The sequence below is a fragment of the Platalea leucorodia genome, assembly GCF_965183815.1.
Source record: "Platalea leucorodia genome assembly, chromosome: 3".
NCBI classification, from domain to species: Eukaryota; Metazoa; Chordata; class Aves; order Pelecaniformes; family Threskiornithidae; genus Platalea; species Platalea leucorodia.
In genome coordinates, this window is record NC_138825.1 from 123,307,906 (window position 1) to 123,334,442 (window position 26,537).

Sequence of the window (26,537 nt, forward strand, 5' to 3'; positions counted from 1 at the left end):
AAAAGTCATACCATATGTCTGAGGGCATTGTCCAATTGCTTCCTGAATGTTGTCAGGCTTGGCGCCATGACTGCCTCCCGGGGGAGCTTGTTCCAATGCTCCACCACCCTTTGGGTGAAGAACCTTTACCTGATGTCCAACCTAAAACGCCCTGGCACATCTTCCTGTCGTTCCCTCGGGTCCTATCATTGGTCGACAGGGAGAAGAGATCAGTACCTTCCCCTCCTCCTTCCCTCGTGAGGAAGCTGTAAACTGTGATGAGGCCTCCCCTCAGTCTCCTCTTCTCCAGGCTGAACAGACCAAGTGCCTTCAGCTGCTCCTCACACGGCTTCCCCTCTAAACCCTTCACCATCTTTGTGGCTCTTCTCTGGACACTCTCTAGTAGCTTTGTATCCTTTTTGTACTGTGGGGCCCAAAACTGCACACAGTACTCAAGATGAGGCCACATCAGTGTAGAGCAGAGCGGGACAATCGCCTCCCTCGACCGGCTGGCAATCCAGTACTTGATGCACCCCAGGACACGGTTGGCCCTCCTGGCTGCCAGGGCACACTGTTGGTTTGTTTCCTTGCTTGTAACTGGGCAGTGAAAGACCTTGTAAAGATCAAGAAGCTGAGTTTACACACTTATTTTCCATCACGCCCCTATCCCAAAGGACAAGAGTTACAAGGTGATAATGAAGAACTTGAATTTTATCTAGGACCACATGTGCAAAGATCCTTCTAACAGAAATCATGGACCACAGAGATGCTCTTTAGTATTAGAAACTGGCTCCAGGCACAGTGATTGCATCTGTGCTAACAAAGTAAACCACGCACACACTGGATCATGAGATTGCAATTGTCTGTATTATTAAAATGTTAGAACGGCTCCTTGAACACTCCCAAATATCTTCTGGGTGTGTTCTGGGAGATAACCCACACCAGGGTCTGTTCTCAGGAAGCCACCCTGTTTAGGTGGCTAGAAAAGCATAACTATATGGATCTTATCAGATGGTGACAATTTGCATGAGGGTATGAGAATGACCCCTGCCACTGTATGCTTTACTAGGTGGCACTGTTTACTAGGGTACATGTAGTCACAGTGATCAGTATTTGGTCAACCCACTGAGTGTCAGGCTAGTATCAGGCAACTCAACTGAGTGTCCCGAGCGTCTGATGGGCATCATGCCCCCCTGGCCCCACATTAAGTGCCAAATTTGCAATATAGTCAATGGAGAATGGTATGCTCATTTGTAGAAGTCCTGAGAGAGAGACCCAGACACTTCTCCTTTTTTGGTTAACTGTATCATAAACTAACTGAAAGTAAGTGGTGCCTGTATTCATCTATGGTCCAGATATGGTATGCACTAAATGGAGCCAGCTTGGTTTCTTTTTAAAAAAAAAACCACATTGGTAGAACACTCCCAGACTAATTTACAAACTATCCCAAAACAATATCGCAAGAATGAGAAGACCTTATTTTCAGGTCTCTGTTAGTGTTAGATCATATACAGGGTTATCCCAGGGGATGTTTTTAACCCCTAGGTGCTGAGGCATCCTGAAAAGCAGAGGGAGAGGGAAGACAGCTAGATCATCCATCCTTTCCAAACAAGTTGGGCTACTATGCTGGTGGGAGACTGGGCAAGACAGAGCCTGAGTTCCCATTGCAAGGTGCCGAACTGGGGTCCCAGGTCCTACCTACCACAAGTGTGTGTTGTCCAGGAAACCATCATTGAGCAAAAGTGGAGATGATGGGATTTGCCTCACTTGCCTGTCTGTTGTGTAGTCACTGGCAGCTGAGTTACTGAGCTCCTCCTACAGGCACCAGACAGAAAGAGGCACTGTTAAGATGCAAGCCCTCTGGACTGCTATAGATATCTACTTTAGGCTGCCTGATACATGGTAGAAATGTAAAAAAAAAAAATAATGTTTCAATAAGAAATTTACATACTGGTACTGGAATGAATTCTCACTCTGGGCAGACCTGTGGGAGAGGTCTTAGTTGAGGATCCATCAGTCCTTCTGCCCCAGACTCTACAAGGAAGAAGAGTATGGACACAAATGGAAACTAGGAGACAAAGGTAGCATTTTTCTTCACAACTCCTAGTGCTCCATTTATCTTAAGAGTTGGAGGTCAAGAAGGCAAGGCCAAAATGGCCAGGACTTTTACTTGCAGATAAACCAGTGCACACAAGCAAATGTACAAGTAGTGGTGTATAACCATAACCCTTGCTTCTAATGTAGGTGAGCTAAGCCAGACTTAACATTGCCAAACTGGGTCCAATTCGGGAGAGAAATCACATTTTAAAATGTCAATGTTAATATGGTTCCAGAGGGGTTCCTGATCAAGAGACTCTGTATGTTGCTGGCTCTGAGAATGTGGGGCAGGGAGGCAAGAGGGGGATTCGTTTGCCTTTAATTTCTTTAACAATGCCTCTGCCAAACATTTCTGTTATGAATGAGATCACTCAGGATAAGGTGACAGTGTTATGGGAATAAGCTTTATGGAAAGGATTATACCTGTCTTATTTAAGGATTTCCACTTTCCTTTTAGACAAATATGTAAAGAATTCCAAGACCTTCTAAGTCAAGACAGATCACCCCTCGGATCCTCCAGACCAACTCCAATATTAGACCTCGACATCCAGAGACATTTAACACATTTCAGGTATGATTTTGAAAGACAAACAATTAACTAAAATCCATAATTTTGATAAAGACTGCATATGATGTTATAATGGTATTTGTTCCTTTACCTAGAAGACTATAATGTCCATAATCCCTCTGCTATCTGTGCCTATTAAAAATGAGTGTTTGCTCAGCAATGTAGTTCAGGCTAGTTGCATTCACACTGCTCAAGAAGACTGCAGTCTGAGTTTGAGTAAATAATTTTCTACATCCCCTGACCATATCTCCCCATCTGACCAGAAAGTTGCCTTGCTCTAGATGTGAGCCAGATCACAAGCCAACCAGAGAAGTGGATGGTCCAGAAATGTAGAAACTCAAATTCAGAGCCAAAATGACAATATTGATAAATCAAACCAGTAATAAAAGGAGGAACAGTTAGGCTGCATCCTTACCAATTAACTAAATAGTTCCAGGGCCTCCTCTATGCTACTGAGACCATTTGGCATCATCTTACCGTGACCATACTATTAATTCTTTGGCCTCCAAAGCAGACTGGCCTCAAAGCAGACTACCTACTGGAACAGTGTCACCGCAGTTATTCCTGAACACACCCTGGAAAGGTCTGGGAGAATGCAAGCTGGCTCAGATCAAAAAGCCAGAGACTGCTAATATATTTAGACTCAGTTCCTGGGCCCATGCCCTAGCAATATTTAATTTACTGGTCTAGACAGCCTAAGAATTTGTTATGAAGACAAGGACCCATGGTACATGCACACCAAATCCAAAGTTCATCAGAATTTTATCTAAGTTATGGTTAAAAGTGTATAGACAGTTTGGGATCAGAAAGATTTACTAGCCCAGGAGTTGCTGTGCAATTTCACATTTTTGCTTTAGGCTATGTGCTAGATACAGTCAAGAGTGAGATAGGAACTTCCAGAGGGCCACTTTGAAACAGTGGGGTCATCTAAGATATTTATCAAAGATAAGTGTGATGAAACATCCTAGAGATGCTCCTGTCTTTGCTCAGACCACAGACAGGAATACATGACTAGCTGAGGCTGCAGATTTTTATTTTTTTCTAGCCATTAGCTGATACCTGAAAAAATCAACATGTAAAGAACTGTTCCAGAGAGTTGTTTACAGACCATAACATCAGGCAGGCTCGTTAGGCCTATAACGCCTTAGAATGATGTTGCATATTCTTTAGCACAACCAGCTGAGCCACTCTTCATTTATTGGCTGAATAGACAGCTTTTGTGCCCCAACAGCCCAACATCTTTTAGTTATTAAGATTCTGATAGAGCATGAGGCACCCAGCAGCCAGGTGGTGTCATACCTAATGTTTAGTCCCTCAGACTTTGAATGCAATCCAAAATACCCACCATCCGACCTCTTCCATCTGTCTGTTGGGGGGTGCAGGGAGGCAAGGATAATGCCTAACCCACAAATGCACACATTCCTGTTCATGCTTACGCATACCTGTGGGCATCCTATGCATATACAAACACATCTAGACAACTCCACTTCTGTTCTCATGTAGTGACGCGCACACACGTACAGATATCGCCTACGTCTGTGTATACTATGTATGTTGCCCCAAACGATTCCCAGGCACAAGTCAGCCTTATCTCAGTCACGAGGATGTTCTCAGTTGGAAGTTTAGATACAGTCACTACTTTGCAGGTTAAAATGCTTGAATAAGGGAGATGAGGCCAGGCTATGCTAGATCACTCATGATCAGAGGAGGATCCTGGGCACTCCTCACTTCACTAATGCAGGTAGAGGTGACTAAAGGCATCCCCCAGCTTCAGTTTAAGAACCTTAGGATGATTCACCTGCCTGGTGAATCTAGGGATCTAGGGTCATTTTAGGTGTAAAAGGATATCTTGTCTCACATTCATCTGCCACTCCTTCAGTTCAAGGGTCTTTTGTGAGTCCTGCATCAGATCTACCAACCTTATAGATACATTAAATGTTCTATGGCATCTCTGGTGACATGAATGAACCTGCATGCTCACTTTCCATCCCTCCTCTTGAAGTTGTTCCCTTTTGCACAGGAAAATTTAAGGCTGGACTGAGAACGAGAGCCCATGAATATCTTTATCTAGGGAAGTGATTTCTGCATTAAACAAAAGGCAGAGTTCTGGATCTAGGATCCGGCTTTATTCATTTCACACTTAAGTCTGTTGATAAAGTATCAAACTAGCCTTCAGTCTAAGGATCAGAATTTAGGACATTCCTCTAACTGGACCAAATGTCCAAAACACTAAATTAGTATTTTTCTTGATTTTAGACCCTACCTCTCTCCTGTTGAATGGAGTGTGTATCTACTTCTCTCTTCCATTCCACTGTTATATTTGAGCTTCCCAAAGATTCAGCCAGGAACCTGAAAGTCACACTGACACATGTCTTCTTGTCTTTGCCTTCATAACCTGCCCTTGCATCAGAACAGCTTTGATTTTTTTTTAATTTTTGGCAGAAGTCTTATTTAGCTCCCCAAAATGTCATGAAAACTAGAGTTACCAGAAAACCCACCAATAATGACCCACATTCTGTGCTGGAAAGCCAAAAAATATGACACGAAAAACTTACAAGGAGAAGGCTTGCTGAGATTATACTCGAGATCTGTGTGTGTTTCTTGGCTTACATATACAGACCCCCTGACCTCGTTAGTCAGCTTCTTAGTCTCACTTTCTTCACTTGTAAAACTGGGTATAGACATACCTTCTACGTCTGCCTTTGGGACACTCGTGTCTGTAAGAATCTGTAGTGTTTGGAAAGTTCAGATATCCTACTAATGTCACCCATTATATAGGGAAAGACAAATACCCGTTGATTACAGAACTTAGATTTAATCCTTTAACTTCACAGTTACCTTTCATCAAGATGCAAAATCACATCCAGATCATCTATCTTATATGTAAAAGATAAAGACAGCAAAACAGCAAAGGGAAAACTGCTTTCTTGCAAGTGACACTTCCTTCAGTGCAGAAACCTTGTAAAAAAAGACAAAAAATAATAGACTCAGAATACTAAAGCCAGCTAATGAAAGCAATCAGCATCCTCACAAATTATTCTGTGTTTTTCCTAGCCATCCAGCTGATATGAAACACCCTTCCTGTGAAACTGTTTGAGACAAGAGTTTTGTCGTTTAGCTAGTCTCTGAGCCTGGAGCTGTCAGCCTCCTGCGAGTGCCTGGCGTCACACTGACAAGGTGACACGAAAAGCGACAGGCAAGAAACCAGAGGCTCAGACTTTGGGAACAGTGAGAAAGTAACATCCTTCTTTCTGAAGGGTAAAAGGGAGCAATGAAATGGGAACCTTTCAATGGGTTTTGAAGTTCAACATGTTTTTTAAATTGTAACAGAGAGCCAAGCCCAAAGCCTTACTGGGGGGTTCCCTTTACAGATGCGCTTACCCCCCTTATATATTGCTCTCTCTTTTTTACAGTTCTTTGCTTATCAGGAGGTAGAGCAGCTGCTGTCATAATTCCAGTCATCTTGATTAGGCAGTAGCAGCCTTCTGTTTGGGTGCACGGACTGGAAGAAGCCTGGTGTGCAATGAAGTTTGTGGTGAAACACCTCTGGTGCCCTCTAGAGTTCCCTGACTTCCATGATCTCTCTCAATCTGGCTTTAAATTCGCCTAGCTGAGAGTGACAACACTGGTTCCTAGTGCTGAGGTACTAGTAATCAACTAATTGTTCCTTTCTTTTTTTCTTTATTTTTTCCCTTTCTTTTCCTTGGCTCTTTATTTACCACAGGCATTACAGTTCCTTCCTCTGGGATTTTTCTCTCACTCCCTTTCCCAGGGATTCCCTCTCCGATCTTTCCATAGCAGGGAACTGGTCACCTTCTCCTGCTCTGCTTATGACCAAAATCCTTTTGGAAGAATTGGGGACATTTTTGTGGTTAGACTGTGAATTTCTGATATTGTCAATGATTTTTATCATGAGTCTTATGATACCATATTCCCTTATAATCACAATTTGTAGAGTTAAGAGAACAGATGAGAATCTGTTTTCTTTTCTTTATCCTCTTCATTAACAAATAAGTTCCATGATTACCAAGGAAAAGGCAAAGATGGAAAAAAAACTGGGGGGCTTGATTTGTTTTTCAACCCAGCACTTAAGATTTCTTAAAATATTTAGAGCAGTCTTGTGTTTCTCCAAAAAAAGAATGCCATCCCCTCATTTCCAAATTACTAGGTTATAAAGTTGCATTGTCCCTTGTGATCAGCACGTTTATATCAGCTTACTTCTTGGTCTTTCTCATTTGAGGAGGACAATGGGGCTTCTCAGCTACGTTAGCTGCCTCACTGGAAAAAGTCTATGCATGGTAGCAAGTTGGATGAATCTCATTCGTTTCTCTGCCTTCCCATAGAGCAGAGATGTGACCATTAACTAAGTGAAAGGAGAAACTGAAGGAGCTGATGGCTGTGTGAGGGACATACTCACTCTTTTTCAAAAGTATCCCGTTATCTTGGATCCGTAATCTCACTGGCGTGTTTGGCTCCACAGATAGTAACGGGCGGTGAGGCCACTTTTCATCCACAGTTAGCTAGAAGCTCATACATCTTTTTATCATTCAAAACCAGCAAGTCACGGCATTGTCCAGTGTTTATTTGGAGGATATAATGTGCTATGCTGGAAACATTTCTTGCCAAACATCCAAGGGCTTCTGTGAGCACCATGTGCACCACAGTGTTGCGGATTAATCTTTGCTCTATAGCTTAGAAATATTCCATTGTCACAGTCATGGATGTTTCATATATGTTCCCTGGGCAATTCTCCTAGTGTGGAAAATCAGTCCCAAGGTCTAAGATATACAGAGCTGAAATAGAATATTTTGGAAATATGGGGCATCAGCTCTACACTCTCTTCTTACTTTCTCCATTGCTTTTACACATGGTAAAAAGAAGTCCATCTGTTTAGAAGAACATGTCCTTAATACCCTTCTTTGGTTATGAACAGAAAACAAGCATGAGGGCCTACTTTGCAAGGCAATTTTTGTATGTGCTCTTTGCCGCTCAGATCCTATAGATTATTTATCCCTGTAATACATACTGGCCATGTTCCAATGTTTACCTTGACTATCAGTCTAACTTGTGTCATGGTTAGGCCTACTGACCTTCTGAAGTAAAGTTGTCACAATTTAGTTCTCCAGGCAACCTTCACAGGACAGACCTTGAAATCAATAGAAGCACCTCAAAGTCAATATAGGCACCTCTACCTTGGGATGTTGCTTGCATAAGTCAAGATATTCAAATATTTTTCCATTTCCTTCACAGCCATCAAAAGTCTTATCAGATCTTATTATTTGTCATCTGCCATGTGTTGTTAAATTTGGATAATCATGAAGTGGTTTTCATGTTCAAAGTTCTGAGAAAGTCCAGCCAATAAGATCAAGCTTGCTTTTGCTTCATTATTATTGTTTTAAAGTATTTATTTATTTTAAACGAGGGTGTAAACATTCCGTGCAGATGGCCTCTTCCCCCCCCACCGAGAGGGAATCTGTTTCTTTTGCCACATGTCGGAGTTTCACCAGCCTGGGGTATGGAGGAGTCCTTGAGGTAATTGCCAAACGAGACTCCAAGCCTTCAGGCACACTTGGATCTTTTCACTTTTAAGTAAGGCCATCATTAAAACATGAGCAGACATAATTGCATCATAGCGCTGGGCAGAATTGCAGGCAGGTCTGGATGTCCTTAAGCATAAGGATTTATAATATGTTGGCCTGACATTCATTGTCTTCTTTCTGCAGCTCCCCATGCACAGTACCAAAATCAGAAATTTTAGAACAATAAAGTTAGTTTATAGGAGTTGCAATGAGATGCGCTGCAAAGCTGAGAATACCCAGAAGACTCCATTAAGAATCCACCATGTTCAATTTTAGGTTTTTAAACCTAAATTAAAGTATTACAATGAAAGCAACTCATTTCATAGGTGTGGAGCATACCAAAAATGAACCAATTTCAGTGGGAGCTCAGTTAGCCTGAAAAATCAGGCAACTAAATTTGACTTTCAGGAAACATATTTGAATGCTTTGCCATTAATTTTCTGTCTGTCATCTCTGATTTAAATGTAAAATCAGATTTTTCTCCCCAGCTTGAAACTTACTTTCTTCAGCAAAGGGAAATTATCCAACTTCCTTAGATTTTTCAAAGACTTTAACTTGCAGAGAAATAAAGTCCACCAAAATTAGAGCAAGGGGAATTACTGATAAAAATGTAAGATAAAGTAGAAGGTAATATCTCTCTTTTTATGCTCATTACATAAAGTCAGGCTAAAAAAGTACACCCTCACAGGAGCCTGGCAAGGAGGGCTGGTCAGAAATTTTCCATAAAATGGTTTCTCTTAATAAGTTTCATGGGAAAATTAATAGGCTTTGCATATCCCCATCTGTGGAGAAGAATATGTTCATCAGGAACTGAAAGTAGAGTTGCCATGAGACTCTGCAGCACAATTTCACTATAAAAGGGTTGGCTTTTTTTATAAGAAATACAATGCTACCTTGAAAAAAAACTGTCGTATTTGATGATTAGTGGTACATAAGAGGCTAAACAGTAAAGGAGATAGACCCCTAACTCACCCCACAAAATCCTTTTTCTACGAACACTAGTTTTCAGACCAGAAGTTTAAGATTCTGCTCAGGATATAACACCCATATCTAGGTGTTTCAATATAAGCCGGATGTCTAAGCTTCCTGTGTAGTTAATGAAGATCTAGGACAAGATATATCTGAGTAAACAGTAGCATGCAGCATCTTTTTACATGCTATTAGGTATGCCATCAGTCATTGCTGCTTTAAAAGGGTGCTGTTCTCCTGTAAGCCCTCTGCATTACCCGTTCACCTGATGGAGGTGTCTTGTTACCATAGGGCATCTCAAATAGCACCAAACATACATTTTTATTGAGCTTGATGGAGCCCTCAGTGTAGCCAGAAGAATGGTGCAGCTCACTGTAAAGGGGACAAATCCATTTCATGTGCTAAATCATTCTCCAGACTTCTCTGACTGTATTGAATAAAGCTCCAGAGCTCAATTCAGTTGCCTAAACATTGGCATCTAGTGCCATGTGAGATACACAAGGGTAACCTGCCTGGCATCAAAACACCTAGAAGCAAGGTGGACTTAAGTCCTATATCATATCTAGCAAATCTGTGCAGATGTTTCAGATGTCATAGGACATCTCAAACCACTGTAAACTCTTATACATAGGAAACTACATTAAGTCCCCTTTGATGGTAATGGGAGGTTAGGCACTTTTGATGTATACACCTACAAGTCGGCACCTACGCTTACATACCTTAATATCAGATTTTGTCCCATTCTGGTATTTTCTACAGTCTTGGTCAGCATTTGAGAACATTAAAGTTTTCTATCCTTGTTCTTAGCCCTACGGATCATTTCTGAGACAATCTCTGTAAGTTTTCACTGTAGTATTCCCACTTTACTCTTCAGGGTGTATTGAGCTGTCAAATGAACACACTACTGGTCCTTTTGCTCAGGACTCAAAAGGTTCAAAGAGAGCAGGCTGGGAGATTTCTTTTCTGTTCAATCCTTTGTTAAACTTACTATTTACATCTACTGGAAATGAATGATTGCAGATATTGCATATGGCTCTTCCTCTTCTCAAAATGAGATTGCTGTCACTTACCCTACTTTATATAGATAAACTTTTAAAATAGATAAAGTAGTTTCTTTTGCGTGCAAGATCATAAGTATTTTTATATATGTCTCAGTATAGTCAGTTCCCCAAATCAAGACCCAGAAGATCACACAAGCAGTGTAAAATCCTGAGATATTATAACTAGTAATGATACATTTGAATTGCCTTTTTCTTGCTTTCTGTTATTGTAAGATCCATCATATTTTCATTTCTCTGGATTTATGAAGACTAGAAATAATGATAAAATGCAACACAAAATCTTGAAATCACCTGACTCCTAAAAGGACTTGAAAGGGCTAAAAATACTCTTATCTATATGCTACTGCTGATCTTGGTTTTACTACTATTAAAAACATGACTTACGATGACTATGATGTTGATGATTTTTATTTTCCTGGTATGCCAGGCATTTCTAAAAAAAAAAAAAAAAATAAAGCGAGGTATGTTTACCTCTTTTTAATGCTAAATTTAAAAGATCCAAATATTACTATAAGTCCAAACTTCAAGAGTCGAAACTTCGAGTTGTGTGGTATTATTAATTGATGTCTGCAAAATAGTCCTTGTAAATATTTAATTATCATTTTCCTCTCATTACTAACTGGGGATAAAGATAAATTCCTGCTTTGAAAAGTGCCTGGAGACTGATGGATAAACATTCTAAAAGCGAGTTATTTGTTAATAGCCTTTGGGAGACCTTTTATAAAAGACTGGGCCATTCCCAATCTGAAATGGAGACATGTTTCCAAACTGAGTGCTCATTTTGGTTAGGACTCCCATATGTTTGGTGTCGTTTCTAGGATGCTGGCTTTCCTAGCAAACAGGGTTCCCATGTCCAGCAGACAGAAAGATCACCCTAAAAGATATCTTAGAACCGTTCCCAAGTTTTTTTTTTTAAAACTTCCAGCATCCTGGCAATTGTTCATGTCCTGTATAACCTCTTTTCCCTTGGTCCCCACTTTTTCAATTTTTTCTAAAACAGCTAGAAACACTGAGAAGCCAAAGCGCAGAGGAGAGGAGTTCTCACTGAAGTGAAATGTTCCCATTTCTGACCTACGCGTGGTTCTCTGCATTAGAGCAGGGTTTACTAATGTGGTGCCTAAAACACCCAGAGAGTTACTGCAGGGACAAGATCTTAACTAGCATGGGATGGGAAATAGTTCTTGTTTTATCAGAATGACTGTAATGTTTTGTTGTGTTTTTTTTTTCTCACCCAAACCAATATAAAGTATTGATTTCTCAAAAATGTCCACAAGCTCAGAAATCAACTTCTGTTCCTCTCCTTGTCTTCTTTCTGCCCTGAGCAGAATTAGGATAACTGAAATCAGTCTTTTAAAAACTGCAATGACATTTTAACCTTTGAAATAATTTTTCATCTATGTTTCTAAACAAAAGTTAAAAATCTGGAGGGTTTATTCATTTTTTTTTTTCACTTAGCACTTATCAAATGCATCATTATAACAATAAGAATAATTTGTCTGTGCATAATAAGGTGTCTAGTACAACTTGAGTTTCTCTGGCCCTTACATGAACACCTTATACTGTACACATAATATTTAGGCAAATAGGACTGAAGTTGATTGCCTAAAAACCGGTCTTTAGTGTCATTTCTGATATCCTCAGGTAGCTGAGACATCCTCACAGAGATGGTATCTCAGAGATGGGACCTGTGGGAAACTAACACACTTCTGGATCTGCAGGTGGAAGCCAGGCTGGATGCCCAAAACATCTCAAGTGACTGTAGATACATATGTGTGCACTAAAATGCTCCTCTAAACTGAGATGAGATTAATCCACTATAGTTCTGTCTGGTAACTGCATTAATACATCATTTCAGTAGCTGTTAAGTGAGGAGCACCACTGAAATTCAGCTACTTTGCAGTGCAGAAAAACAAGAAGAAAAATTCAACATTATCTTGAAAAAACATTTTATTTGGATGAAAGGTGCAACAGGGTAATTCTATAGCAGTAAATTCAACAGCACCAGGGCAACATTGTTGGAACCTGGTTATTTTTACTATTATTTGGTTAGGATGGTCCATGAATTTAGCCTGGCTGAACTAGCCCTGTGTGAAACATTTCCTGGGCATTGTTTGGGCATTAGCATTGGTCATGGACTATTCCCAATAGGTAGTCTGGTTTCCACCCTGTTGGATGCTCAGAGGGCTTAGCAGCACGGATATGGCCAAACCATCCCAATTGTGCTGGGGGTCAGAGATTGCGCCTTGGCATTGCTTAATTTCCTAGGACAGATGCAGCCATACATCCACATGGAATAACCAGGTCTTGTTGTTCAAGACTCTGATCTGGGAGAGTGAATAAACCACACAGAACTGGTTTCATTTACCTGAGAAGGGAGAAGCCAAACCTTCTGGGACTGGAAAAGTAGCAATGCTGGAGAGCCTAGGGCATGGATCCTCTCTTGGTCTCTCTGAATTCAACAACTCTGTGTCAATCTGCATCAGCTGAGGATCTGTCCCACGGTGTTTCAGAACTGAGACTCCTACCAAAACCAGCCTTTGAAGCTGTATGTAGTCTGCTCTTTGGCTCTACTCTTTTCTTTTCTGTTTCTCCCATAGGTAATAAATAGTTTAGCGAGCAAATCTTGAATTTCACTATAGCAAAATGAGTGTACTGTAAACTCTTCAATGTATGTGAGTGCATTTATATTTATGTGCGTGTGTGTATTTCTTTTTCTGTCTCCTTCCCATTTGTAGTTTGATCACTCATGGTTTTGGAACTCCTGCAATATGTGCTGCCCTAAGCACTTTCCAAACTGTTCTCAGTGAAATGCTGAACTACTTGGAAAAGCACACATCGCACAAAAACGGAGGAGCGGCGGAATCCGGCCAAGGACACGCCAACTCGGAGAAAGCCCCCCTGCGGAAAACTTCAGAGGCTGCTGTGAAAGAGGGCAAAACAGAAAAGACAGACTAGCTACATCAAACAGAATCTATTTCAAGAGAGTCTTGCTGCTGATATTTTTTTTAAATATATATATCATTGAGGGCGATTTATCTCCAGTGGACCAAATCCAAAAAAAGGGGGAAAAAAGAAAAAAAAAAAAAGAAAAAAATCAAAAACAAAAATAAAAAAGAGAAAGATTAAAAGAGAGAGAAAGAGAGAGCGTGAGAGAGGAAAGTATTCAACCCTAAGAACAGCAGTGTACAGTAATTGTGTGATGAAATTGTCACTTTTTTAAAATTTATGTTGCTCTAAACTACTTTTTCGTGCACGTAGTATTTGATTGTTCTGAATGATACACTAACACTGTTTTTTATAAGCACTTCTGGACTTGGCTGAGGTGGCACATGAAATTTGAAGCACTTTCTTCTCTGGCAGCACAGTTAGGGCCAGCGCATCAGTTGTGGGACACGCAGTTCCAGCATCCTGGCTTTGCTTGCATGCTGGATAAATTGAAAGAAGGGCTTCCTCTGATCCATCGGAAATGCCTGACCTACTCACCATTGGGAAAACAATATGGAAACCTGGCAAAAGAGGAATTCTTGGGTCGTGGGACAATGAACCATTTGGTGTTGGGGGCTGCTCATCCCCATGTGGGAATGTACAATAAAGCTGCACTGGAATGAGGCCAGAACCTGTTGGGAATCTGTCCTGACCATTCAAGCAGCAGCCATGGTGTCTCTTGTGAAAAGAGCATGGCAGACTAAAACAGAAAAAACCTTGATAGTTTCAATAAGAGCCCTGATCCCTCTGTGAACTTCAGATTAAATGACAGCATGGGCTTTTGTCCTCTATCTTCTCAGCCCCTGGTCCCACAACACTGCAGTCTGCCATACCCGGGTCTCTGTTCAACAGGATCAATGCAGGCAATTGGAGTCACCTTTTGTGTTGTCTTGATTTTATGATGCTTTCTTTTCTTCAACAGCTTGTTTCTGCAGCTTTGTTATCTTTAGAAATCCAGCTGAGGTGCAGAGGTCTAACGGAATCCACTCAATTATCGAAAAGAAAACAAAATAAAACCAAAATGACAAATAAGACAGATTGGCTTGGTCCACAGCACCTAAGTGGTAATAACCTTGCTAATGTACTTTTGAAACATTACTTTACCACCTACCACACATTCTCACACAGAAAACATTGGAGGCATAGTTTGAGCTCAAGCCTCTGAGTCAAGAGGCTTTTTCCAGCCACATTCTAACTTCTTCTTCAGCAAGATTTTTATTCCATCCTTTTTCTTGTTTCTCTGACATGACTTTATTGAGAAAGTTAGGAAGGATTGGCATTATAGTGTGGGGTTATGCTGGTCATCTAAACTCCTTTTAAGATCAGCAGAACCAGACCGTTTCTTCCAAGGGACAATTCATCACTTTCTATGGTAGGAAATAATATAGTTGTCCATGTGTAAGTGTTTAGAGCCATTTGAGATGTTTTAGAGTATCTGAGACAGCCACAGGGTTTTGACAGATATGACATGAAACCTATAGGAGAATTGGACTCACCTGGAGGATCTCAGAAGACAGCACTAGATAGCTGTGGGTGGCCACTTGACTTGCATACCAAGTGTCTAGGACAGGTAGAAGGGATCATCTGGAAGGGCCTGTCATTCTCCACAGATAATAGTTGGAATGTAATGGTGGCATTTTTCATTGTACTTGACTACAACTGGATTAATCACCCTCTTCTCCCTATAATCAGTGGAAAGAAAAAGGCACTTACAGTATGCAGTTTATCTTACCTCAAAGTAATGATGAATCATGCCCTGAAAGTGTGTGCTTTTCTCAACTAGGTATATGGGAAGCCAAGAATAAAAGCACTTATACACGTGTCTACATTGTAGCTTTCTAGAACTAGTTAGCATGCATAACATCTTGGATGACCAACTTTAGACTAAACCTAGGGACTATGACAAATATCCAAGGGCATTTACAGCCATAACGTAGGGAGTCAAACTGAATTAACAAGGTCAGCCTTGCTTTCCAAATGTATGGAAAGACATAGAGAGCTTATGGCATGATGCTCTTCCTCTTGAGGTCAGTAGGGACATTGACATCATGGTGAGAAAACACGCTAGGAACTAATGAGTCCCTATTTACTTCCATAAGGAAATCAACAAAAAAAAAAAAAGAAATCCTATGATTTTGCCCAGATATATCGTTGCTCACAGTAGGTATATAACTTAGATACCTACTTTAGTGCTGTCTAGGCACCCTCTGTGCATTGAGGGAAACAGATGTTTCTCCATGGGACTCCGCCTCCTTAACACACTAAGATCAGCTAAGTGCCTAACAGAACTTAAACTTTACTGAATGAATTTTTCACTCCAGTGCCTCTGGAGAAGTGCTAAAATCAAATGAGTGATTCTCAGAGATGTCTTTGACATTGTGGAACTGTTCTAGAACGTGAAATACTTGAGTGTGAAAGTAGGTAACCATGATTAAAAGTGAAAAGCAAACTCATTCTGCTTTTTCTATTGCCCACACTGAGGGAGAAAAAAGGAGAGAAGGAAAAAAATTAAAAGTTTGCCTGTGTCAGATACACAGATTTGCCACATGAAAATGTACTGTAAAGCAATTTAATTGTGGTCCTTTACTTCAAGATGTAGATAAATTTAAATTAGATTTTGATGGGGGGAAAAAAGACAAGAAAAAAGTTTTTTAAATCCTTTTCAATTTTCTTCACTAAAATACCAACCTTCTGGAGAAGGCGGAATGACTGGCTGGGTAGATTATTCTGTGAAACTGTTGAGAAAGCAACATTTTATTACAATCAAATTCAAATGTCTGATATTGGAAATAATATGTATACAGTATTATTTGAAATATTTAGCTATTCAGGATATGATCCAAGGTCCCAACAATAATTTATTTAAAGACTTGCGTCTTTTGTTGTTACATAATCATTATGAGCATCTGTTCTGCAGGCAACAAATTATTTTTGACCTGGATTCGCCTTTGATCTATTAATATTAATAAACCTGAGCACTCTTGAAGTCCCAGAACTTCCAGTTTTTGACTTAATGACCCCTACATATTTTTGGTAAGATTCAATACAGATCTGATTCAAACTGATTGAAATGCTCTATATTCATATCATTAAGAGGCTACCTGCATTTACGTCCCAAACTTTCTGGTTTTTCCTTTAGTACATTAGCACATTTTAAAAGCAAAACTGTTTTAAAAAGGTAGCGGTGAGTTTGCTGACATTCACAGGTTCTCTGTTGTTTTATTTTTAATTGTACTCAATAATTTTATTGAGAGAAAAAATGATGGTTACTGCCTTTTCTGCTGAACTTGCTATCAGAGCAGTTTGGTGTCAAAATGCCTTTGGTTTTTGAAATTGGAACTTTCAGTGTGGTTGTAAGCAATTAATTCACTGATGTTCCTGATAAAAATCTCAGCCTAAGTTCTCATCCACTTATACCTGCACAATGTTCCCATGTTTGTTTTTTTTATTTTCTTAGTCCTTGTCTCTACGGAAATGTTGCCACCTCAAAACACATTCATGAATTAGATCAGCCTAAAGGAAGGGCATGGTTTGAAGTTAGTGGGTGCTCACTGGTAGCAAATTCGAGTATATTTGTACCTTTTTGACTTTGAAATTAATCCGATCTGAAAAAAAAAGTTCTTCCTTTGCATGGAATTTTTTGTTCCGTTCAGGTCAAAGACACCAAAGGAATACAGAAAAGTGTCCAAACCTCCATGGCAAAAGCAATGAATAATTATGATTTTTGAAACCCAGAAAACAGATACACAGCTCAAGTGCTGTCTGAGTATTTGGATCCTGTTGTACTTCAGCCCATTGCTCAGCTTTGTATGCATTACACCTTTCCCACCATGAATCTCAAAACACTTTAAGTAGGTCTCTGAACGTAATTCTTATACTAAGCCCTGACACATTTGACTCACAAAGACCAGCTGCTGATACTTGGATTTATTAGCAAATTACTCATGAAGTAAACACACTGACTAACCACATGCCTTTCTTTCTAGAGCAAGGTGTTACTCACTGTGAGTACAAACAGCTCATGTGTTGACTAAGCTTAGAAGGTAAGTGTCTGGCAGAGCTAGGAGTGACATTCTCACCTCCAACCTCTGCCCTAAGATTTGGATCTCTGTTCACACAGTCCTCCATTAGTCTCATTACATGGCAGAGATGTATAGCAAAGGGAGAGTTTTATGCAGATGATGAGAACTGGAACAGCATTTGTATGGCCTGTAAAGGGGAGTGAACCACAGACAAGCAGTGATGACCCTGCCACCTGCAACTGAAGACTGTAGAGAATTTTGTCCTTCATGCCGCCATCTTAAACCTTAACTCCTTCTAGGTGTCATTCTGTTGTCTTGGAGAACTGGCACAAGGGGTGAATTTGGACCTTTAATTTACTTCTTTTTTAAAGATAAACTCCAACTTTCATTGGGAAAAGACTTCAGCTCTCCAAATCAACAAGGAATCTGCTCTTTGAAGCTTCTCTTTAACTTTTCCTAAAAACAAAAAAAATCTGCTACAAAGCAGGCACAATGTATAGTCCTTCCAAATCCTGGACCTCTGTGTAAATATTTCCCCAGCTCATCTCTTCCTTTGAACGTGACTCAGTGGCACAGCTGCGGCTCACAACTTTGCAGCAAGGCTCAAGAAGGGCTGCTTTATTGTCCTAAGAGCCAATTTCTCTAACTGCTTTTTTGTTCGTTTGTTTGTTTCCTAATACCAACAAGCAGTTTTGGTCTTAGATGTCTTAGATATCCAAAAGGGCTGCTGATGAATTCCAAGGTCATTTGACTTTCATTTATCCTTTGGAGAGATAGTTCTGCTGCTCTAATTCTTTATTTTTAAGGACAAGAAGAAACAGCATTAATAGAAGACACAAGCCTGCAACACAAGGAAGAATCAATAAACATAATTATACAGGAACTGTATTTATAAAAATATCCTCTGCCTCTGCCCTCATTACAGGTTCAACAAGACTTCAAGTACAGCTGTGTGGGGAATGGGGGAGGAAGATAAAGTCATTTTCCTTTGCCAGGTGAAGGTCATTTGGAGAGATCTGATCTTTTTTTATTGCTATTCTTTACTTTTCTTTATTTTGTACAATTAATTCTGTTCTGTACAGCAGCTGTTGTGATTGTATTTAAATGTGAGTGCGCACTTGGTCACCAACAAACAGTGTCCTATTCATTGGTTTCGGGTTTTGGTTTGTTTCGGTTTTTTTCCTTCCACTTAATTTAACTTAATTTATAATTCAGTGGTGAAAAACATAATCTTTTATATTTCTATTTACTATACAAGCTACCTGTTTTACATGAGTCTATGAAGATAATGACCACATTTGATCAAACATTTCACGGCAATAAAATCTATGTTGATTTAACCCTGATTTGTCTGGTGCTTGGAAATAACTTCCATCTCTGGATAGACAGACAATCAAACCTGGCTAGGAACCAGATCTATGACATTACAGGACCTAGAAATTCCATCCAATATATAAGACATACAAAGCAGAGGAACAATAATACTATACCCATATTACAGCAAGGAAATCAGTTTATACAGAGATTAAAGGTGTGTTTTATCCCACGTAACTGTAGCTATATTAAATAGTTATCTCATCTACAATCTGTTAACCAGACTTAATGCTTGTTCTATCAAGAGGAAGTTATAATGCAAGTCAATTTGTACTGTCCTAAAGCAGGAATCCAAGCTAGTTAGGACGATTTGCATTACATTAGTCTCTCAATTGACCACAGGGGAAAAGTGGTAGGAATCCTAGTCCCTATCCATTGACAACGAACACAACCTAGAAAACTTGCTATCCCTGGATACTTAATATTTAGATGACCAGACTAAATCAAGATGTATGCCCTCAGAAGTGCCTTGCCATGATTACATAGAAAGACTGTGACAATGCTGGCAATCAAATCCACATCTCCACAGTCTCAAACTAACTCCTTAATCTGAAAAGATTAAGCTCCCTGAAAGCTTACAGCAGTTCATTTCCAAGTCCTACTGCAGCCAAGGGTCTGGGTTAATTGCCAATGCTCCCACTCCGGATTTTGATCCCAGTGTTGTGACACAAGGTTTGATTCTTCCCAGGCAGAAACAAGAATCAAAAAAAAAGTCTTTAGATGTAAATAGCTTCCTCTTTCAGGTATGACTTGAAGCAACTCTAGCTTAGATGTTTAGCCAAACTTTCCAAAACAAACGGATCTGAAAAGTTTTACTGAAAAAAAAAAATTGAAAGATGCGTTTTTTTAAAGCAATTTCCTAGACATACTCAGTTTCAAAATTGTTTTAGAACCTGATGACAACCCTTCTTTCTGTGTTGTTTCAGTGCTTGCAGAGATTACTTTATGAGTAATTCTAGACAATGACACACCAAGGGCAAAGCTGCAATGGCAGAAACTTCAGAAGGATTTCAGGGGATAAAGGAAATGGTTTGGGAGGCAGTTCCCACACGTTTAAACTTGGTTTATCCAACCCCCACCTCTGTTCCCTAACAAATGAACTCTCAATAATTAATATTACCCCTCTAATCTTCTGGGAAATACAATTTCCCAGGTGCTATAGTGAATTCCTCTGATCAGTTCTGTATGTGTTCTTCTCCAAAGTCAGAGGAAACACAACTGTGACAAATTCATCAGTATTTTAAATGCAATCACATGAGAGGTTGCCTCTCCCATCTCTCTTCACTTTGGTATGTAAATTTTCCACTCACTCCATTAAAACAAAAAGAAGACAAACCTGCTGAGATTTGCAGAAGCACAGTGCCAAAATACATGTCAATGTGCACAAGTAGCCTCTCATTTGTAGACACTGCAACATACAAGAAGATAAAAAGGAAAAAGTAATAGGGGAAAAAATTCCACCTCTATCAGACTTTAAATGCAAACAGCATATAGAGAGCTTGTGCAAATTTGTATTCAAAGTAAGTGACCAAGCAAAAAAAGGGACCAAATCTGTAAAATGCTGTCCTGAACTCCCAGAATTAGCAGAACTGGTGAAGTATATACAGTGATATTTGTCCACGTGTTCAACAACAGAACTTCCACTTATGTTAGAGAGGCTGAGTGTTCACTTATATTTTGCTGGAAAATACAGTTTAGTCTCTAGGTAGGCACCAAAAGCCAAATCTAACAAAATGTCTAGCCTCTTACCTGCTATTTAGGTTCACAGTCCCGTAGAAAAGACATGAACAAGAAACTAAAGGGAACTTCAAGCCTCAATGGAAAGGGCATTATGCTCTGGGCAAAGTTTATGTTGGGTTTTTTGATGGAAAGATATTTGAATTAGTGGTATATAAATGCAGTTTCTGAAGCAACTCAAAATATCAAGCTTTTGGAGAAAGGATTACTGGGATTACACCACAGCATGGGACAGAGTTCTGCTCATTCAGGATCTAGCACACTAGGCAGACCCACACAAAGACAATCAAGACATAGTTTACTGTCATTTTATACCAACAGACACACTGGAGGCATGATTCAATCACCCACATATAAGCATGAAGTGGTATTTTAGACAGCCCTATCTATCCTGCCTGGCTTCCCACTGCTTCTCCAGAAGGATCAAGGTCTCTTACAGTTTCACGATATCTGTTAATCCCTTGTGTATATCTTGGATACTCAAGGAAACCTGAAATAGTACTAAACATCATCTTTCAGCAAGCATATGTGTACAGTATAGTCTACACATACAGTAGTACCATTTTGATTCAGTGGCCCACACATAGGCATGTGCTGCCATTTCAGCAGCCTGGGAGTATTCTGCTTGGCGTCCATCTGCCACTCCAGAAGAGAATGGGCTTCCCACAGATCCCTGTGGATCCACCTTAGCAATGTATATAAATACCTGATGGGGGGAGTACACAAGACAGAACCAGACACTGCTCAACAGTGCCCAGTGACAGTACAAGAAGTGATGAGCACAAATTGAAATACAAGAAACTCCATTAAAACATAAGAAACAGTTTTTTACTGTGAAATTTTTTGAACTCTGGACCAGGTTGCCCAGAGAGAGTGGAGTCTCCATCCTTGAAGTATATTCAGAGGCTAACAAGACATGGCCCTGAGCAATGTGCTCAAGATGACCCTGCTTTGAGCAGGGTAGGTGGACTAAATGATCTTGAAGTGCCCTTTCCAACTTCAGCTGTTCTGTGATTCTGTGAACCCTTTGGGCTCAGTTCAGTTGACCACACACAGGACCAAGTAACTTTTGAGATAAATAAGGTATTCTGCCCAGTCTGTATGCACTTTTTCAGAGAAGACATATGTCACATTTCCCAGCTTCACTCTGATTTCTTAGATAGATAGTCCATAAATACATGAAACTGTGAAAAGAGCAGCTGCCTTGCATCTAGTTACATCTTGGTACCTGTGCCAATACAAGCCAATGTACTGGTGGTACATACACAAACAGCTTCTTCACCTTATGAAACTCAAATTCTGCATCTAAAGCCTTGGACTGGACATGTAATGGAAAGAGGATGAGTCCCATTACTGTTATCACCTAGAGCTATCTAGTTTCCACATGTGGGGTTTTTTTATTAATTAATGCATTTAACACAAATATTAATGAATCACTCTGGGCCATCATTATGGCCAGCTAAATTAAGCAGTTATCAAAGCACTGAGCCTTCGCCAATTAATATACAGTGTGAAGCCAGTAGTAAAACTACACAGAAAGTTAGGAATGGTCAGTAGAGAGCATATTAGTGGAATTGGGTGCTCTGTGAATAAACCGCTGGAAGTATGCCAAGATATTATCTCCTTATTTGTCAAATTTCGATCTGGGAAATAAGTGGGAAAACTTTCCCTTGAAAATTGCCTATGATGTGAAAGTAAAAATGAAAGACAAACAAAAAATCCTTTATTCACCAGAAAAGATGTTGCACAATGAACTAGGGAAAGATGTATCAGGAAAACAGCTTAATAAGCAAAATAGCAATTTTGATTCCGATTGAAAGGGATTAGGGTGAAGTTTCTCTCCCTTTACTCCTATCAATTAAAACTGAAAGTAGAAATGCTGTGTGACAAAATCACTTTTGAAAACTGCATCAGAAGAATATAACACTTGTGGTTGCACCAAGTGTTCTAAGTAAGAAAAAAACTTTCCATGCCTGCTCGCTGAGCCAGGTATACTATGGTAGCAGAAGAAGGTTCTGTGGATCCAGTCTTGTCGTTTTGGAGCAGAATGAAGAGACAGGTATGACTGACCTTTGCCTACTTCTCATCATTACCACAGCATTAGTTTTCAACTCTCTTTAATGTGCCTTTCACTGAGCCCCTAAAAAAAACCACAGCTTTGCACAGGTCTCTAATTTTAGACATGGAAGTCAGGTAATTATTTAGACTGGTTCTTTAGAGCATTTTCATTGACTATACAGGAAGCCTAGTTTGACTAAATACCTAACTTTTAAGTAGAAAGAAAAAAACCACTAAACTCACCTTCAGTTAAAATTAAATGAGAGAAACTTTTAATCACCATCACCAGCTCAGAACTGAATTGGTGCCCTTGAAGAAAGAGCTATAGCAACCTTATCTGTAGTCCATCCTGTCCTCCAGTTTTACAGGTTTAATTCATCCAACAGACTGGACAATGTTTTCAATTGCAATTAGTTAGCTAGTATTACAGCCTGTGCTCCAGATTCTTGACTGTTATTGACCTGCTTAGCTAGACTCAAGGTTGTTGTCTTGAGAAAAAAATAATCAAATCACCTCAAAAATGGTTGTCACATAGACACATGCAAGAATCTGTGCATGAAGAATATTCCTCATGACAACCAACAAGCTCATAGCAAAACTACACGAGTGGGAAACCAAGAATCACAGCTGAAGTTTGGAATAATTTTTTTGTTTGGTTGATTAGTTGGTTTTTTTTTCATTAGTGCTGCTAAACAGTGCTTGGACTGATCTCTGGTCGTGAGGCCAACTGTCATGGTCTGGCCATACCTGTATAACTAAGCTTTAGCTACAAACCAAACAGGGAATGGTCCCTAGCCTGGGCTGAAAAGGTGTTTCCACCAAATAACCAAGGAAGTGATGGGTTCCCTGTTGTGTGGTGTCTTCTGCAAGACACACAGGCAGCAGGACCAGATGATCTAGATGTTCTTTCAGCTATTTCAAGCAACAAGACCAGTATTTGGGGTAGTGAATGTATTTCAGTCTGTATTTACTGGTACATATGTTTGCAGCTCTGTGCACATTTTCATATCAATTGCTTGCCAAAACTTTAGCTGGATCCTATTCAGTAGTCATTCAGTTAGGATGGTAGGAGATAGATTTTGACTATCCAATCTCAGCTGCTATTAGTGTCTTCTGGGTAGCCTCTCTCAGGAGTCTGTGATCTCAGCTTTCATAAGTAGCTTCTTGCCACTTATCTGCTCCTTTAGAGTAGTTGATGATGTTTCATTACATAAAATGTTCCTATCAGTCACTTCTGACACATAGATAATTTCGAACTTTGTGCAAAGTGCAGTAAAGACAGCCTGCCCTGAGGAAGATCATTAGAAACTTTCCATTAAATATCTGCACATAATTTAGATCAGACAAATGTGCCACTGCAACTATCAACCAAGACCACATGATAAGAGGGATAAATATGAAGCCAAAGCCAGAAGAAGCCAATGACTCATTAGCTTTTGAAGTAAGCTACACATATCTTTTTTATTTTATAATGTTAAAATAAGCGTTACAGAATTATGATGTGGATCTCCTGTAGGTCCTATGTCATATTTGTCAACCCCTTATTTCAGAGATTCTTGACAGAATCAGAGGACACCTCAATGGAATGGACATACCCAGGCTCCAAGGTGTTCATGTGAAAGGCTGCATCTACTGTAGCTGCTGAATGACCCCAAGATCAAGGTAAAAGATTCCCATCTTGTAGACAAACTAAACGTGTATCACTCAAGTGATTACGATGGTTGTCAAGCAAGATGATCTGTTTAACAAACTAATCTAAATAATAATAATAATAATAATAATAATAATAATAATAATAATAATAATAATATACACATACACATACACATACACATACATATAATAATGACTGTATATAATATAGTCTATAATAATATAAACTATATAACTATATAACTATTAACTATATAATATAAACTAACTATATAATAATAACACATATAATAATGAATAATACATATAATAATGACTACAGCCAATGTGTTCATATTCCAAAATGTTAAAGATTGCTTCTAATTTTAGTTGCACTCTAATAATTCTTGGGATAAGAAATAAAAGTCTGATTCACTGAATAATATTTAAAGATAATTATATGAAGTGTGTCTATTAGTGACAATGGGGAAAAATGTACTTTCTTTTGTCTCCTCTAAATGCCAGTTCAAAGGGAACCTCATAGTTTCTTGCTTTCGCCTAGTTACAGAATACCCCAAAAGAGAGATAATTCCTTTTATTTTCCAATATCACACTACATCCTTGACTTCTAGTACTCAGTACCTTGGAGCTCTCTTAATGATCCTATTTGGCCTTTACTTGAGTCAATAACAAAATCCCCATAGACTTCAATAGGACCAGGATTAATTCCAGACAACTCTGTTTATTAGCAATATTTTTGCCTCTTATTCTATAGGATTTCTTCTAGTACTCCTCACAAATGTGAAGTCTGCAGAGTGATACAGCATGACTTTTTCCCTTCAAAAGAGGTGGTTGCATGCAGATCTGCACAATAGGAAAGATCTCTGACATGTGCTACCCCTTTTTCCCCCATGCTTGGGAGGCTGCTAGTTAGTCCAAGCCAAAACTTTGCCAGGAGCCGTTCTAGCATTATAAGTGTGGGGGAGATTGGTAGAGATTGCAGGGCAGTGCTCAAGCTGTTTACTGTTTTATTATTCCTTCATGATTCCCCAAAATTCCCATTCTCAAAAATGATGACAACAACAAAACTGGGTTCTCTTCAGCCCCCAGAAACCCAAGTGACCGTTCCCAAACATCTCCTGTCCCACCAAAATTCCTGTCCTACAACCACACTGTATGTCCACTACACAGTTGAGCAGCATTCAGCCTGCTTCTAGGAGGAATGCCATGTTTCATGAGTCCATATATAATTACTGATCTACAAATTCCAATTTGTATCACTCATAAATTTTAGATGTGTATGTGTTATCCGCACAAAGTTTTCATAAGGGTTTTTTTCTGTATTTCAGTTTTTGCTCTGCAGAGAACGTGTAAGATCAGAATAAGCAGATGTTCTGATTTCATACCCATGTTGAGGGGACATGGTGGCACAAAGAGTGGAAATGTTTCACAGTCTTTTGGGAGTGATTTTTTTTTTCTTACAACTATCTAACACTTGTTTGTTTTCAATGCTCCATTCGAAATCATGGAAAGCCACTGTTTTCATTTGACTTCTAAGTTCACAAAACTTCAAGAATAAGAAAAAAATGCCCTGTGTGTTAGGTAAGATTTTAATTTAAAAGTGTGTCCAGATTTTGCTCTATACACAGGTCCATGGAGGAAGATTATAAAAGTGTGCATGAGTCCAGTGTAAGAAAGGTATCAAACCAGATCAGCAGGTTCAGTAACCTGTCTCTCACAGCGACTATTACTAATGTCTCAGAAAAAGATAACAAGTGCTATGAATAAGAACAAAGGAATAACTTCATCTGTGGTTGCTCAGTGTCTTAGAATATAACAATTTGAGGAGTTTTCAAAGAAATGATCAGCTGTCTGGAAAATAAATATTTCTTTTCTTATAACTTGGTGAAGCATAGAAACTAATTTGTTGCTAAAATTTTTAAAATATGAACAGAAAAATCCACATAATTAGATGCTTAACAGTCTGGTGCCAGTTCTGTTCCCACTAATGAATTATCTGACTGAGGACTCAATTAATAAAAAAATTAAAGGAGGATAATATAATTAATACTAATCAATATGGGTTTACAGAAAATAGATGCTGTCAAATGAACTTGTTTTTCTTCCTTTTAATGAGATTACAAATTTGATTGACTTCTAGAGCACATTTAACTTGCAACTACAGGGATGTTGATTCCAATTATAACAATTAGACAAAATACTAAATGCATTAAATGGATCTAAAGCTATCTATTTGAACCTGAAATGGATGAAGAAGAGAGAATAATGACTAAATATTTACATTCTTAACAGAGTTTCAGGTTTCAGTTCCTTCCCTGACATTAGTTTATATTCTCATAGGTGAGAATATATAACACCACTGCTGATAATGTTTGTAAGTGACTGAAAGATTGCAGGAAAATTGATGAAGGGGAAAAATGTTCCATGAACGGGATTGTTCAATAAGCTGGATGTC

The 26,537-nt window shown here is 39.3% G+C and overlaps 1 protein-coding gene across 1 annotated transcript in view; it reads left to right on the plus strand.

Moving 5' to 3' along the window:
* TFAP2D (transcription factor AP-2 delta) overlaps positions 1 to 13,208 on the plus strand; it is a gene marked incomplete at both ends in the record, with an annotated part of 48,431 nt that extends 35,223 nt beyond the window's left edge. Inside the window, 2 exons of the mRNA XM_082306306.1 lie at positions 2,534 to 2,647; positions 12,989 to 13,208. Of these exons, the coding sequence (XP_082162432.1) occupies positions 2,534 to 2,647; positions 12,989 to 13,208 (334 nt within the window). The remainder of the gene's footprint in view (positions 1 to 2,533; positions 2,648 to 12,988) is intronic.
* Between the last annotated feature and the right edge of the window lie 13,329 nt (positions 13,209 to 26,537).